This window comes from Monodon monoceros, unplaced genomic scaffold, assembly GCF_005190385.1.
Source record: "Monodon monoceros isolate NGI ecotype Baffin Bay Population unplaced genomic scaffold, NGI_Narwhal_1 Super_Scaffold_20, whole genome shotgun sequence".
In the NCBI taxonomy this organism is placed as follows: Eukaryota; Metazoa; Chordata; class Mammalia; order Artiodactyla; family Monodontidae; genus Monodon; species Monodon monoceros.
In genome coordinates this window covers 41560364-41576021 of record NW_021703777.1, presented here as the reverse complement: position 1 = coordinate 41576021, position 15658 = coordinate 41560364, and the positions used below count along the sequence as shown (strand labels likewise).

Sequence of the window (15658 nt, the reverse complement as noted above, 5' to 3'; positions counted from 1 at the left end):
GTGGTGACTCACCTGAAATACTTAGAGTGTTTCGTGGAAAGTGGGAACGATGATGGGGAGCTTTGCATACATGAGAGCAAACAAAAAAAATCAGATCATCGGGGGCTCAACTCACAGGCCGCCGCCTCCTTGAAGCCTCCCTTGAATTTACAGGATCAATTCCTTTCTCTTATGAGGTTCTTTAACAGTTTCTATTCCACAATGACCTCCCCTACGGCAGCACTGTCTAGTTGTGTGTGAATAAATCTAGCTCCTGGAGGAGAGACATTACATCCTATCCATTTTGTACCCCCTACAGCATCTGTAGCACAGCAGATGGTCAACATGTGTGACCATGTAAAAGAATTCATGTGAAAGAATCTGAATGAAGACATAACTGTTAACATCCATTTCAATAAGATGTACATGTATAATCTTCACAACAACTTTATGAGTTAGGGACTTTATCTCAATGTTGAAGACAAAATTAAAGTCTAGCAAGGTCATGGAGACTTAAGATGAGACTGAAACCAGGTTCCAAAGGAACCTTCACATTACAGGTAAATTCATTAGTAAGTAGATTTTTAAGGGAAAAAGCAACATAAAAAGCATGTTAGTGGGAAAAGTTTAATTGTCACTTAATAAGTACAGCTAATAACGGTCTGTCAAAAAGAATATGGTTAGAGTCAATGATTACTTTTATTTTTCAAGTTAAGAAATACTTGACACATGTAAAATAATGTGACATACATGCAAGTTATAAAGTATGAGAATAAAAACACCCCAGTATCCACCACCAGTTTAATAATTAGAACAGAACCAATGCAGAAGCCCTCTGTGCTCCTTCCACACTGTCCTTCTACCCCTTGCCAAGAGGTCATCATTACCCTGACTTTTTGTGTTTATCAATTTGCTTGCCTTCATTTCTAATTTTCCCACATATCTAATATCCTTATATGATATATAGTTCTCATTTAAAAAATTTTTAGATAAATCTTATCTATTCTTGGGCAAACTGCCTTTTTTCTCTTAAAATTGTATTTTCGAATTTAATCCATTTTTCAGTACACTTACATTGCTGATCATACACCGGTGAAAGAACATGCTGTAAATGGTGTAAAGTTTTTGTCCTTTACGCCGTTGATGGAAATTTATCTTATATCTAATAGCGTGTTATCACACAAAAAGCTTCCATTAACATCATTTCCCATCTTGCCTACTGGACATGTGTAAGAAGGTAGAATTTCTGGGTCAAAGACATGGTAGGTTCAACTTCATTGCTTATTGTCAAATTATTTTCCTTAGGTCCTATATTACCAACCCCTTCACCAACAGCAGTGGTAGAGTTCCTATTGTTCTACATCCTCACCATCCTTTAGTGACATCAACTTTTATTTTTTGCCACCTGTAAGTATTAAATCACTGTGGTTTTAACTTGCAACCTCCCATTAGCAATTATTTTGAGCTACAGCATTATAATTAGTTCTGATATCTGAGAGAGTTCCCTCCCATGTTCTTGTTTGCCCTCATAAATGTCTTGGCTATTCTTGGCCTTTGATCAGTCTGTATAAACTTTAGAATCAGCTTGTCAAGCTTCATGGAAAGCTCTGCTGGAATTCCACTGGAAATGGATCAAATCTGAAGATCATTTTGCAAAGTATCGATACCTTTAGGATGTTGAGTCTTTCTATTTTTAAACCTAATACATTTTTCTGAGTTAATTAGAGTAATGCTAGCTACTGCAACAAAGATATCCAAGAAAGTACAGAAGCTTACACTCTCCATTAATTTACTTCTTCCTCACATAATGGGTTTTCCTGAGCAGCAGGGAAATCTCCAAGTAGTGGTTCAGGGACGCGGGATCCTTCCATCTTAGGGTTCTGCCAACCTCAAATTGGCTGTGTTCATCGGCCACAAGCCAGAAAGACGGCATAGAAATTAGCTGCACAGATCACCATCAGACCAGGTCTGACAGCGGTACAAAGCGTGTCACCTCACATTTCACGAGCTAGAACTGTGTCACATGGTCACAACTAGCCACAAAGAAGGCTGGGGTAAGTTTTCTGGCTCTGTGCCCAAAAGAAATGAGAATGAACCTACTAATTTAGGTCTTTCTAATATCTTTCTATAAATTTGTATGTTTCTCAGTAAAGCTTTCACATATTTTTGTCAGATTTATTCCTAGATAGATTATATTTATATAAATATATAGATTATATATTTATGCTTTTTGTAAATGGCAGTTGTATTCCTATTTATCAATTATGTTTCTGGTATTTAACCTTATCATCCAGCAACCATACTGAACTCTCTAGTAAATTCTAATAATTTGCTGTTACATTCTGGATTTCTATAGAGTTAATCGTATCACATGGGAAAATAGGTTTTGTTGTTTATGTTCCAATCTTTCTTTTAATTTTACCTGTATCTTTCTGCATTGCGTAGAGTCTCCTATAAAATACTGAACCTCCTGCAAACCAGGAAGAGAGCTCTCACCCAAGCCCAACCATTTATATATATAATATACTACATACTATATTATATGTAGTAGTAGAGTTGCCCAAATACTTTCTAATCATGTAACTCTCTACTATAACTGTAGTTGTGTTCACTCATTATAGCATTTATCTGTACCGCTTCTCTTTTTCTTTTGATCAGTATTTTCGGTTTCTTAGTTTCATTAGTTTTTCAAAACATCCTGACTTCATATCCTTTTATATTTTATAAATTCATGTTCTTAACTTTGTTTCTTCCTTCTCTTTTCTTTGTTTTTCCCCCTTTTCCATATTCTTAAGTTGAATACTTATTAATTTTTAGCCTTCTTTATTTCCTAGTTGAAACATTAAAAGCTATAAACATTATTCTCACTGTCATTTTAGTTGCAACCCACGTGTTGATATGTAGTGTTTTCTACTATGCAACTCTGTTTTATGATATTCATTAAAATTTCTTCTTCATTGATCCTTTGAGTTATTTTCAAATATCCTTTAAATTCCAATGAGATGAATTCAAACATTTTTAGTGATTTCTTCATTCTTTTATTTTATTTTTTTTACTTTAAATTTTTATTATGGTAAGAACACTTAACATGAGATCTAGCCTTTTAAATTTTGAAGCAATTTTTAAGTCAGCCGTACAGTTCTTTTTTTTTTTTTTTAACATCTTTATTGGAGTCCTGTTTTTTAAATTTTGTTATTGATTTCTACCTTACATACTTTGATGTCACTGAACAAAACCTTTATGTTCCTAAATATTTTGGGAGTGAAGAGGAAGTGACCTCAATGACTTTTTTCTTTTTTAACAAATTGTTTACTCAGTTATTTTATATTTTTTATTTATTTATTTTTTGGCTGTGCTGTGCAGCATATGGGATCTTAGTTCCCCGACCAAGGATTGAACCCGCACCTCCTGCATTGGGGGCACAAGGTTTTATCCACTGGACCACCAGGGAAGTCCCCTCATTGACCTTTCATTCATTCTTCTGTGCTAAGCAGTGTGTTAACGTCCAGCAGTAAATACCATAGCACAGTTGCTGCCATTATGGGGCTATCAGTACAGACGGGCACAGAGATCATAAAGAAGCAGGCAATAATATCAACATTTAATGTATTTTCTTAAACAATACTCAATGTAAGATTGAGGTGTTCTGTTATCACATGAGGTGTATTGCTCACATGAATTAATAGCACAGTCATATAGAACATTTATTGATGAGTGACAGCTGAGATTTACTGGATTACAACCAAGTTTTCTCCTGTGCAACCCCAAGAAGGCTAGCTACTATATAAATTCTGCTTGGGTTGAGAACAAGGTCAGTTTTTAACTCTTTAAGTACTGTCCTACATCTTAATATCACCCCAGATTCATTCATTATAACCAGAAGGAGGACTCATAACCATGACTGCCTTCATCAGCTCCCCCTGGCCTTGAAAGTGAAGAAAAAATTAGGAAATTATTGGATGGGCAGAAGAGAGATGGTAATGTGAGAATATCCATTGTCCTTTAGTAGTATCTGCTAATGTTTCGTCTCCACCTAATATGTTTCCTGATGGAGACGGCTTAGACCAGGTGGGCTCCATGTGGGACTGAACCAGTCTGCACTCTCGATCATGAATTGGGGAAGAAGAGTAGAATCAAGTCGTCATCCCTCACTACAAACACATCTTCTGTAATGATCACTAAAGAGCAAACCTCTATAGCTTCTAGAGAGACACTTTCAAAATGCAGACCTTTCTCCTACTTAGGTCTTTTTTCCAGGCTTTTGCTGAGGGGAAAAAAGCCTTTCCTTATCGTTGTCCTTAGATGTCTGACCTCTCACTGATATTGCCAAGAAATGATAAAGGAAGATGAAAACACCACTTATGAAAATTTGAAGAATGAGACCAAGGTCATCCTTTCAAGGAGTCTTTCATCCTCAAGGACATTTATGTCCAAGTCTGGACTGCCCAGTGTCCATCACCCAGACGTGCATTCCTGATGTGCTGGACCAGGCATCCTTACTGCCCTCACTTCTACTGGGACCCCCTCAGGAACCTTCAAAGGCAGCAGCACTGTTAGGCTGCCAGCTGCCAGCCCAATTCCTATTTTTTTTATATTTGCTGAAACTTGCTTAATGACCTAGTATATGATCAAATTTTGTTCATGTGCATTCTCTAAATATTGGGAATATCCTACATGCCAATTATATCAAGTTTATAAATTGTGTTGTACTCATCTTCTAAAGTTTTAGTGAATTTTTGGTCGGAATGTTCTATCAATTTCTGCAAGAGGAGTATTAAAATTTCCAACAGTTGTCCATTTCTCCTTACTAGTTCTGTCAAATTCTGCTTCTTATTTTTGAAGCATTTTGGTCGGTAAATAAAAGATCAGGATTGTTACATTATCTTGGTAAAACGAACCTTCCATCGTCATATGGTTACCTCTCTATCTTTAGTAATACTTCTTCCCTGATACCAACATAATGAAACCTGCATTTCAATTTGCTGAATATTTCCCAGACACATTCTTTTCTATCCTTTTAATTTCAACCTTTCTGCATCCTCATGTTTTAGGTCTGTCTCTTGTAAACATCATTTTTATTTTTGAAATCTATTTGACAGTGTTTGGCTTTTATCTGAAGAGTTAAGTCTGTTTACATATGTTAAATTTCTTTCTACTTTCAATTTGTGTTTTCTCTTTGATTTTTTTTCTAGGTTTCCTGTTCTCCTTTGCTGCCTTCTTTTAAAATGATTGACATCTTCTCCCACTTTTATTCCAATTACACCTACTCTCAGTCTACCTGCTGCTGTTGTTCAGTTATTTAGCATTTTCTCACTTTTAATACTACATAGTAGAGTGAGAATTATTACTTTATACCATAATTTTGAAAGATTTAACCACATGTTTACCATTTTTCTATAGTCACCACTCCCTGTTGCATCTCAAACCCTTCATCAGGGATTTTTCATCTCCCTTAAGCACATCCTTTTGTAGGTGGTTAACACTCTTTATCTTTGTTTAAAAATGCCTTTATTTCACCTTCTTGAAAGATAATTTCTCTGGATTTATAATTCAAGTTTGTTGTTATTTTCTCTCGGAATTTTAAAGCTATTATTCCACTGCATTCTGGTTTCTATGGTTGCTGTTGAGATGTCAACTGAAAGCCTAATTTTTACTCCTTTATATGTAAACTGTCCTTTCTCTTTGGTAGCTTTTAAGACTTTGCTTTTGTTCTGCACTTTTACCACTACAATAGCCAACATCCAAGAGAGCCTAAATGATTCCCTTGTCCTGGTATTCAGAGGTGTCCTCTCTCAAATCAGGGCTGGCCCCGTGTGGCCGACAGAGTACAGAGTACAGTGTGGGACTGAGAGTAAGTCTTAAAAGGCAGTGTAGCTATTCCTCGGTCTCTTGAATGACTCATTCTGAGGGAAGCCAAGCCGCCACGCCATGAGGACGTTCAACCCGGAAAGAGACTCATATGAAAAAGAATTAAGACCTCCAACTAACAGCTAGCACCAGTTTGCCAGCCAGAGGGGTGAGTCACCTTGAATGTGGATCTGCAGCCCTAGCCGACACTTGACAGGACTTCCTGAGAGACCCTGAGTCAGAACCAACCAATCGAACTACTCCCAAACCTCTGACCCACAGAAACTGTGAGAGATCGTCCACGATCCTTGTTATTTTAAGCCATTAAATTTTGGAGTGATTTGTTACACAAAGACAGAAGCTACAATAAACACAATTTGTCTCAGTTGGGATTTGTTGGGGTTCCTTTACCTGATGATTGGTATTTTCTATAACTTCTGGAAAATTCTCAGCCATTATTTCTTTAAATACTTTTCTCTCATTCTCTATATTTTTATCTTGGACTCCAATTGAACATTTTAAGAACTTCTCACTCTATTCCCCAAGTTTCCTAATTTCTTTTATTTTCCATCTTTTTGTGTCTATATGCTTCATTCTGTGTAAATTAGTTTATCTTTCAATTCACTGATTTTTCTGTTCACTTGTGAATCATCCACTATTTAACCTTTCCATTACATTTTTCAAGTTGATGTATAATTTATAAGCCATACAATGCACAGATTTTTGGTGTACAGTTCATTGAATTTTGACGCAGATTATACTCACGTAACCACAACCACCATATACAGTCAAGAGACAGACACTTGCATTATCTCAGAAAGTTCCCTCATGCCCCTTTCCAGTCAAATGCTCCTCCCAGAGGCAACCGTTGCATTAATTTCTACCATCTATTCTACAATAGATGCAATCATAAAGAGGGATAGTCTTCTGTGTCTGTCTTCCTTTTGCTCCACATAGTTTTTAAACTTCGTTCATGTTGTTGCCTGTAGTAATTCATTGCTTTATACTGTTGAGGAGAGTTCCATTGATGAATATACTACTATACGTTTATAAATTGAATTGATGATGGGTATTTGGGCTCCTTCTGATTTGGGGGCTTTCAGGAAAAAGTTGTTATGAAGATTCTTGTCCAAGAATTTTGAAAACACGATTTCAATTTTCCTGGATAAATAACAAGGAGTGGAATTTCTACTAAGGAGTGGAATTTCTTGTTGTAGAATAGGGGTATGTTTGACTCTATGAGAAACTGACAAATTATTCTTCAAACAGTTTATAATTTTGCTTTCCCACTCGAAGTTTAGGAAAGTTTCCTCACCTACACTTGGTATTGTCAATCTTTTAAATTATAGTCACTCTAGTGGATGTGAAATGTCACATCTTTGTGGTTTTTATTTGTGTTTCCTAATAACTATTGATATTGTCTATTGATCATGCCTATGTCTTCTCTTGTAAAGTGATTTTTCAAGATCTTTGATCATTTTTAAAAACTGGGTTGTTTGTCTTTTCTTACTGAGTTCTTTATATATTTCTGGAAACAAGTCCTTTGTCATGTAATGATATATTGCAAATATTCTCTACTAGTTTATGGCATGGCTATTCATTTTCTTAACAGTATATTCTGATGATGAGAATGTTTTAATTTTGATGAAGTCCAATTGTGGACTGCATGTTTGTATCTCCCCTCCCCAAATTTATATGTTGAAACCCTAATCCCCGGTGTGATGGAATTTGGAGGTAAAGCCTTTGGGAGATAATTAGGTCATGAGGGTGAAACCCCCATGATGGAATTCGTACCCTTATAAGAAGAGATAGTAGAGAGCCCTCTCTCTGTGTGTCTCTCTCTCTGTGTCTCTCTCCCATGTGAAGAAAAGAGGATACAGCTCTCTATAAGCCAGGAAGTTGGCCCTGACCAGACACCAGATCAGCCAGCACCTTGACCTTGAACTTTCCAGCTTCTAGAACTAAATAAATTGTTGTTTAAGCCACCTAGTCTATAGTATTTTTGTTATAGTAGCCTGAACTTTTCAAGCTTACTACTACTTGTGTTCTAAGAAATCTCTGCCTAGCCCATGTTGTGAAGATATTACTCTATGCTTACTTCTGGGTGCTTTATAGGTCCATGATCCATCTCAAATTAATTTTTTTATATGGTGTGGGGTGGGAGTCATGTTCCTTTTTTTGACCGTATATATCCAATTGTTTCAGCAATATCTGTTGAGAAGACTAGCTCTTCCATTTTTTCTAAAAATCAGTTGACTGTGTATGTCTATTTCTGGACTTTATTCTGTTAGATTAAGTAATTTGTCCTTATACCATTATCACACTGCCTTGATTACTATAGCTTTATAGTGAGTCTGACATCAGATATTATAAATTCCTCAATTTTGTTCTTCTTTTTTCAAAGTGGTTATTGACTCTTCTAAACTGCGTTTCTGTGTAAATTTTAGAATAAACATCTCAGTTCCTAAAAATGGCTGCTCCAATTTTTATTGCATTGGCCTTAAATCTGTAGATCAACTGGACAAGACTGAACATCTTATGAAATACTGAGTTATATGATTTATGAACATAGTGTATTTTACCATTTAGTCATTTTTCTGTCAATAAAACTTTGTAGTTTTCAATGTAGAGGTCTTACACATTTTTACACATTTAATTTATTTTATGTTTTGATATTACAAACGGCATTTTAATTTCATTTATAAATATTTACTGCTAGCATATAAAAATTAAATTTTTATTTGTATATTGACTTTGTACCTGTAATTGTGCTTAGTTTACTTATTCTTTCCAGAACTTGTTGGTAGATTCTTCATTCTTTTCTACATAAACAATCATGTTGTCTGCAAATAAAGACAGGTAACTTCTTCCTTTCTAATCTTTGGCCTTTCATTGCTTTTTTGTCTTCTATTTCTTTTGCTAAGACCTCTGTTACGATTTTGAAAAAACGTAGTGAAAGAAAATAATCTTGTTCATAATCTAAATGGAAAATACTCAATATTTCACTTTCAGGTATGATGTTAACTAAAGTTTATTCTTCATACCTTATACAATAAAGAGTGCTTTGAAATGAACAGCTGTATTAATATGGATTTCACCCAGTGTGGTTCCCTATTTTCAAGGTTTGAATGTCTATTTCTTGTTGTTCTCCAATGCTTTCACACATTTTTATACATATATTATAATTAACCTCAGCAAGGAGATTAGTCCAATGCAAGCTACTCCACCATTAATGAAAACTTCCATTGAATATTTAATTTCAATTATTATATTCTTAATTTCTTAATAGAAGTTTTATTTGTTATTTTTTTTTCTAAACATGTTAGATCCTTTTTGAGAGTCTCTGTTCCTTACTCATTTGTTAGTCCCTCTCTTACTTTTAAAAGGCTTAGATGTATTTATTTTATATTTTGTATCTGATTACTGCAATATATGAGACTTTTATGTGCCTGCCAAATAATGCTCCTGGCACCTTTTTTCCTCATGCGTGTAAACATTATTTTTTAATGTGAGCTTACGTTCCCTGGAAGTTTATCTCTGCGAGTTCTCTGTATCCTAAGTTGAGAGAACATTCTTCCAGAGAGAATATACATTGGTTCGTGGAAACTTGGGCATGCTACCAACATGGATCCATTTTCATTTAAATTTTTTCTTGGGGTTCTCCATCCTTGAAGACTGGGCATCCAAAACCCCATGAAGACCAGCCTGTGGCCAAGTATTCTTAGACTCTTTTGTTCCTCTACCAAGAGCCCAATAATGAGAAAAGCATGTTTTCTTGCATGTACTCTGCCTTTAGACATTAGATTTTTCCCCTGTTTTCTTTTTCTCTGAAAGTACAATCTGTATGATTCCTGGCTCTTGACAATGTTCTCTGATTCAACTTTCCACACTGCCCAGGTCCAAAACTTGGTCTCCTGTTCCCAGAAGGTACAGCAATTAAAATAAAACCTCTAGGCCACCTAGGATTGCTGGGTGCCCACAAGACAGCAGCTTCAGTGTTTGAGTTCCACCCTTCACTACTGCCCAAGTTTGGTTCTCGGCCTCAGGGGGCTCCCAGTGCTGTCTTATAAAGTCAGCCAGGCATATAATACTGCTTTTCATGTTTCCTCCAGTACTTGAGACATTTTGTAGTAAGAGAATTTCAATATGTCTGGTTTGAAATATAGCTAGAAATGGAAATACTCAACATTTACTTTTTAATTTCTAAAGGCTTTAGTTATTACTCTTCATTTAGCTGGTTGTCAAATGAGTTAGCTGATGGATAACAATGGCTAACAAAAGAGATGGTTATGGATGTCTATGCCTATAAATACTGAATATACTACCTGATTTCTTAAAAATAGGTATGAAAAGAAGAAAACAAATATCATACTTTAATGCATGTATGTGGAATCTAGACAAATGGTACAATGAACTTATTTGCAGGACAGGAACACAGATGCAGAAGTAGAGAACAGACATGTGGACACAGTGGGGAAGGGGAGGGTGGGACGAATTGGGAGATCAGCATTGACATGTATACACTACCATATGTAAAACAGATAGCTAGTGGGAACCTGCTGTATAGCACAGGGAGCTCAGCTCAGTGCTCTGTGATGACCTAGATGGGTGGGATGGGTGTGGGATGGGAGGGAGGTCCAAGAGGGAGGGAATATATGTATATGTATAGCTGATTCACTTCATTGTACAGCAGAAACTAACACACCATTGTAAAGTAACTATACTCCAATTAAAAAAAAAATTGAATAGAAAAAAAAGAATGAATTTAATGGATAATCTACATCCTTCATGATGGCTTTACTTCTAGAATATTCCAAAAGGTTTTTCTAAAGAGTTATAAGAGGCATAGCCAATGAAGGAATTGTGAAGGAGACAAGTGATTAAGGCCTTGTGTTAGTACCTCACCAGTTCCCAAAGCTGTCTTTCATGGATAAAATAAAGCTTGAATGCATCAAAATGTTTCTTGGAAGTCAGCCAGATTTCACATGAAAGGATTTACTTTACTCCTTCACTATGGAGAGAAATCACCTAGCAATTACACATCGTGAATTTAATTCCAAGGTTAAATTGAACACTATAACATGTGGATGATAAAACCCATCTCATCAATTGTTAAATATATTAACTGCAAAATGTTTATTTAGCACAGCTTTACACTTTAAATGGTAGCTATTATTATTTCCATATAAAAAAAGTTCTGTTATTAGAAACTTCTAATACCTTTGTAAATGTTAAGTTCAGAGATGGTTTAATGTCCTTGAGCTCCTGACAAAAGGGACTCAGGGAAAATTCATCCTGGGTTCCCCATCCTGATGAGGTTCCCTCCTGAGATCCAAAATGCCTGCTTTCTACTATTATGACTGCCCATTTCTCTTACAGTTTTGCACCAGAAGCAGTTTACATGACTGGTAGCATTTTTTTCTGTTGTGCGACATGCAAGGGGATTCATGTTAGGCATGCTATCCATTACAAAGATGCATGGCAAAGAAAGTCTCTGTCCTCAAGGAAACTACAGTCTTGTGTTCTGATTCTCAAAACTGGTTGTACCTTAGAATCATCACAAATATTTTTTTAAACTACCAACGTTCATATGTGTATCTTTTCCCCCTCTACAGACAGTGGCTGTCTTGGGACAGAAACCGTACTATCTTCTTTCCTTATTCCTCATAGCTAATCCCTATATGTAGCAGGAATTTATTAAAACCTACCTGAAATTATATAAAAATGCTAACAAAATCCAATTTTAAAGGCTTTCTATTATTTGAATCCTTAGTAGGAGTCACAAATATGGTTGAAACCTTCAATGCCTAGGCCAAAAAGAATGTACTTGTAGCACAGCTCCCTGTGTTAAGTGTGCTGATTTCAAAGCCCATATCCCCCAGAGTGACAATAACAAATGTACCAAAATTAAAAGAGAATTGCAACTGTAACACAGCTTTGTGTTTAGAAATATCTCATACGATACTGTAAGTTGCAGAATTTGTCTTACCAATTTAAGATAGCCCTCAGCATCTAGAATTAAGTTTTCTGGTTTCAGGTCTCTGTAGATAATACCTAGTCGATGCAGGTAATCGAATGCTTCTGTCACACAAGCAACGCAGAACTTGGAGGTGGGTTCATCAAAGCTGCCTCTGCAATGAAATCATTTTCCCTCTTAATACTCTAGACACACATCCTTGTTCTAGATTCTAGGCGTCAATTATTATACAGTAAATTTATGCAATATAAACGTTTTGTATGGCATTAGCACTAAAAAATACTTCATGCTGCCAATGAATTAGACCACTGATTATAAAGAAATTTAGGGGGATACTTGATGCAAACAAGAACCACTTCACTAAAATTAAAGTGTCTACATCCAAACAATTGTTTCTGGCAATCATATATGAACATATAAAATGGAAAGACAAGAAAATAAAACTTTTCAAAGACATCTCTGGCAAACTCTGGGGAAAATGCAACTATTTCAATGGAGCGCTTGAACCAGACTTCTCCATTTGATTGCTTGACTAAAAACGACTCAAGTGATCATTTTCATTTCCTGTTTGTATAGCTTGTAACAATAACCCATGTAGAAACGGGGTCATAACTCTTTCCTATTTAGTGCACCTTGATGATACTAGAGTTGCCCTGTGTCAGCACTGTGTGTAGGTTTACATACTGAATTATTAAAATGTGGTGGTGATTTGCTGCATGGTATAATAGAAGGCTGTGGCTTTGGAACGAGAGAAACTGGTTTTGACTCCTTCTTCTTCCACTAACTGCGTCCTTAGGCAAGTTGTTCTGCTGTTCTGAGCCTCAGATTCGTATCTGTAAAATGGGTTTACTACTGACTTAACAAGGCTGTTTTATGGATCAGGTAAAGTGCCTAACACTAGAGTAGGAACTCCCACCTCTAAATAGATTTATATTTTCTAAAAAGATTTGCCTATGGAAGCAAAGATGGAAGGCACAAATGCTTCTGCAGGTATCATGCAAGTGTCCTCAACCCTTCCAGGTTTCCCCCATTCAGATCCATCCAACAATATGTTCCTAGTACAACACATGAATCTCTACTCAGATGCTCAAAAGTCTCTTATTACCTAGGTCAGTGATTCTTGACCATGAATGCACATTAGAATTGCCTGAAAGGCAGTTAAAAGTCATTTTCTGGACCCATTGCAACTGAACCAAATCAAAGCCTTTGGCATTAGGGCCCAGCACTTTTACTTTGTAAAAGCTACCCATGAGACTGTGACGTGAAGCCAGGGCTGAGAACCACTAAGCCAGGGAATGCTGTCTAAATGTTTGGCCTGGCATTAACCTCCACAGCCTAATGCAAAGCCACCTTCCCATCTCCTTTTCTGCTGCCCTTGTCCTCTATTCAAATTCTGCTCTTACTCAGCAAGTTAAGACACTTAATCCTATCCTAATATTCCTGCGGTTTACCTTCCTCTCTGCCTTTCCAAATTTTGTCTTTAGAGTTTAGCTCAAGTCCTTCCTTAACCATCACATTTTTCTATCTTTCCTCTTCTCCAAGCTCACTATCCACAACACTCATTGGACATTTAGTTACAAACTGCCAACTTCTTTGTCATATTTAGTTTTCACGTTAAATAATGAAATGTTTTAGAATTGCACATTACATTATCTCCCAAAATAAAATCTAAACTCATTGGAGGAAAACGTTATACTTTGAGGGGTTAGAACAGTTTACTTTGTTTAGAAAACTCCCACACCGTCTACTATGGAGCCTTATACATAGGTGGAGCTTAGTAAATACCTGTGGTTTTGATTGTGTGGAAATCACCCCTTTTGTAAAACTGAATCTTTGCAGACATTTCACTCTGCCTTTCAATCCAGGCTTCCCCACTCTCCACCCCTTTCATCATCTCTCTTCTCAAGATTCGGAATCAGTAACATCTGGGTTTATACTTACTCTGCCTCATACTAACCATGTGACATGGATGGTTCACACTCTAAGCCTGGGCTTCTTTAATCCCTAATATGAGAATGACAATAACTGCTTTACAGGGTGCCTATTACATGATTATAACATTAGCTAAGAAAATACCACTATTACTACTTTTTTATCAAGTGATAATACGTTCTTAGACTCATTCCTTAATAACTTTCTTCATGCCTCTTTAAATGATCATGAACATAGCATCTTTTAGATGACACAGGAGGAGACAAAAGTTATTGTTTATTATTATTTTTCATTACCTGTCTCTTAATATACTCCATAGCTCCCCACCTAAGCAGGCCTCCAGAAGCATGTATACATACTTATTGTCCTTGAAAGTGCGATATAATCTGTGAAGATAAAGAAAAGCACAGTTATTATTAGAAACCCAGTTTTAAAACGTCTTCCAAGTTGCTTAAGAGCATCATCAATAACACTTTGGGGGCTTCCCTGGTGGCGCAGTGGTTGAGAGTCCGCCTGCCGATGCAGGGGACACGGATTCGTGCCCCAGTCCGGGAAGATCCCGCATGCCGCGGAGCGGCTGGGCCCGTGAGCCATGGCCGCTGAGCCTGCGCGTCCGGAGCCTGTGCTCCGCAATGGGAGAGGCCACAACAGTGAGAGGCCTACGTACCGCAAAAAAAAAAAAAAAAAAAAGCATAGATGCTACTCATTATAGAGGCACTTTACATCACCCAGGAGCTACACTCCAGGAGCTACACTCCAGGAGCATTAAGACAGGTAGGAAAAAATATGCCTTAACTGGCCTACACCACTAACCCATGAATTCACAAGAGAGCCATGGCCTAGAAAAATACATTTCTCTTGCAAACTCTGGTGATAGCTAAAGAAAGCAGTAACTGTAAAGGTGGTGGATCTTCTGGCACCTAGGCACTGCTAGGACCAGCTCCTCAACAACCTAAATACATCCAGATGTCACTTCTTGTCGAAATTCAACAGCAGCACGTCCCCTGAAGGGTTCTGAATGAATTCTTGCTTCCCAAATTCTGCATTGGGTCTGAGTTAAATAAGCAGTTCAAATTATTGCCACAATAATTTTATATTCACACACACACATACAAACACACACATACACCCCACACGCTTTCCTGAGATTTATCCAAGAATAAAAAAATCTGGACTCTTGACTTCAGATCTCAAACTTCTAACATTTTATGTATCATCGCTGTGACTGAGCTGGAGAATTCAGAGTGGGGCCTTCTCTTCCTCCTCTGTCCTCTTGCATGGAAACACTCAAAAGGAGAGCCTAAGATGCTAAGTTCTGGGAGCGAGATGCTCACTTACTTCACGATGAAGGGGGAGCACAGCTCTTCCAGGATCCTCTTTTCTGCGTAGACATGCTCCTGCTGTTTCGTGTCAACTATGTGCTTTTTCCTTATACACTTCATTGCAAAAGCAACATTCTCATTTTTTACCTTAACCTAGGGAAGAAGAGAACAAGCCCTCAAAATGAACTTACTAGGAAAGATTCGCAATATCTAGGTAAAACATGTTAACTAATGAGAGTTCGAATTCTTTCACATTTAAATAGCATGTAAGCTTTTAACCACTTATCCCTCCAGGAACTGAATTTTATCCAGGTGTACACACTTCCTTTTCACTGTAATTTCCAAAAGAGTTCACGTATCTGGAACATGGCTCTAGAATGCTTGTATTGAAACAAGAAAAACACTCTAGTTAGAAGATTGAACGTTTAGAAATCTCTTCAGTTTTGAGTATGTGACATGAAAAACTTTGGCCAGAATTGCCAAAAACTGTTTTTTCTTAATAGTCACTTCTTTGAGTTTCAAAACAAAACATATTAAATCAAGATTCATATCTGCACGATCCAATATAATAGCCACTAGTCACATAAGGTTAATTTTAAAT

At 36.8% G+C, this 15658-nt stretch overlaps 1 protein-coding gene across 2 annotated transcripts in view; it reads right to left on the bottom strand.

The window, feature by feature from the left end:
- PRKG2 (protein kinase cGMP-dependent 2) overlaps positions 1 to 15658 on the bottom strand; it is a 94749-nt gene that overhangs the window by 18169 nt on the left and 60922 nt on the right. For both annotated transcript variants that reach the window (XM_029235505.1, XM_029235504.1), the window contains 3 exons: positions 15074 to 15210; positions 14032 to 14121; positions 11816 to 11957 (listed from right to left, as the gene is read on the bottom strand). In XM_029235505.1, coding sequence (XP_029091338.1) covers positions 11816 to 11957; positions 14032 to 14121; positions 15074 to 15210 — 369 coding nt within the window. The remainder of the gene's footprint in view (positions 1 to 11815; positions 11958 to 14031; positions 14122 to 15073; positions 15211 to 15658) is intronic.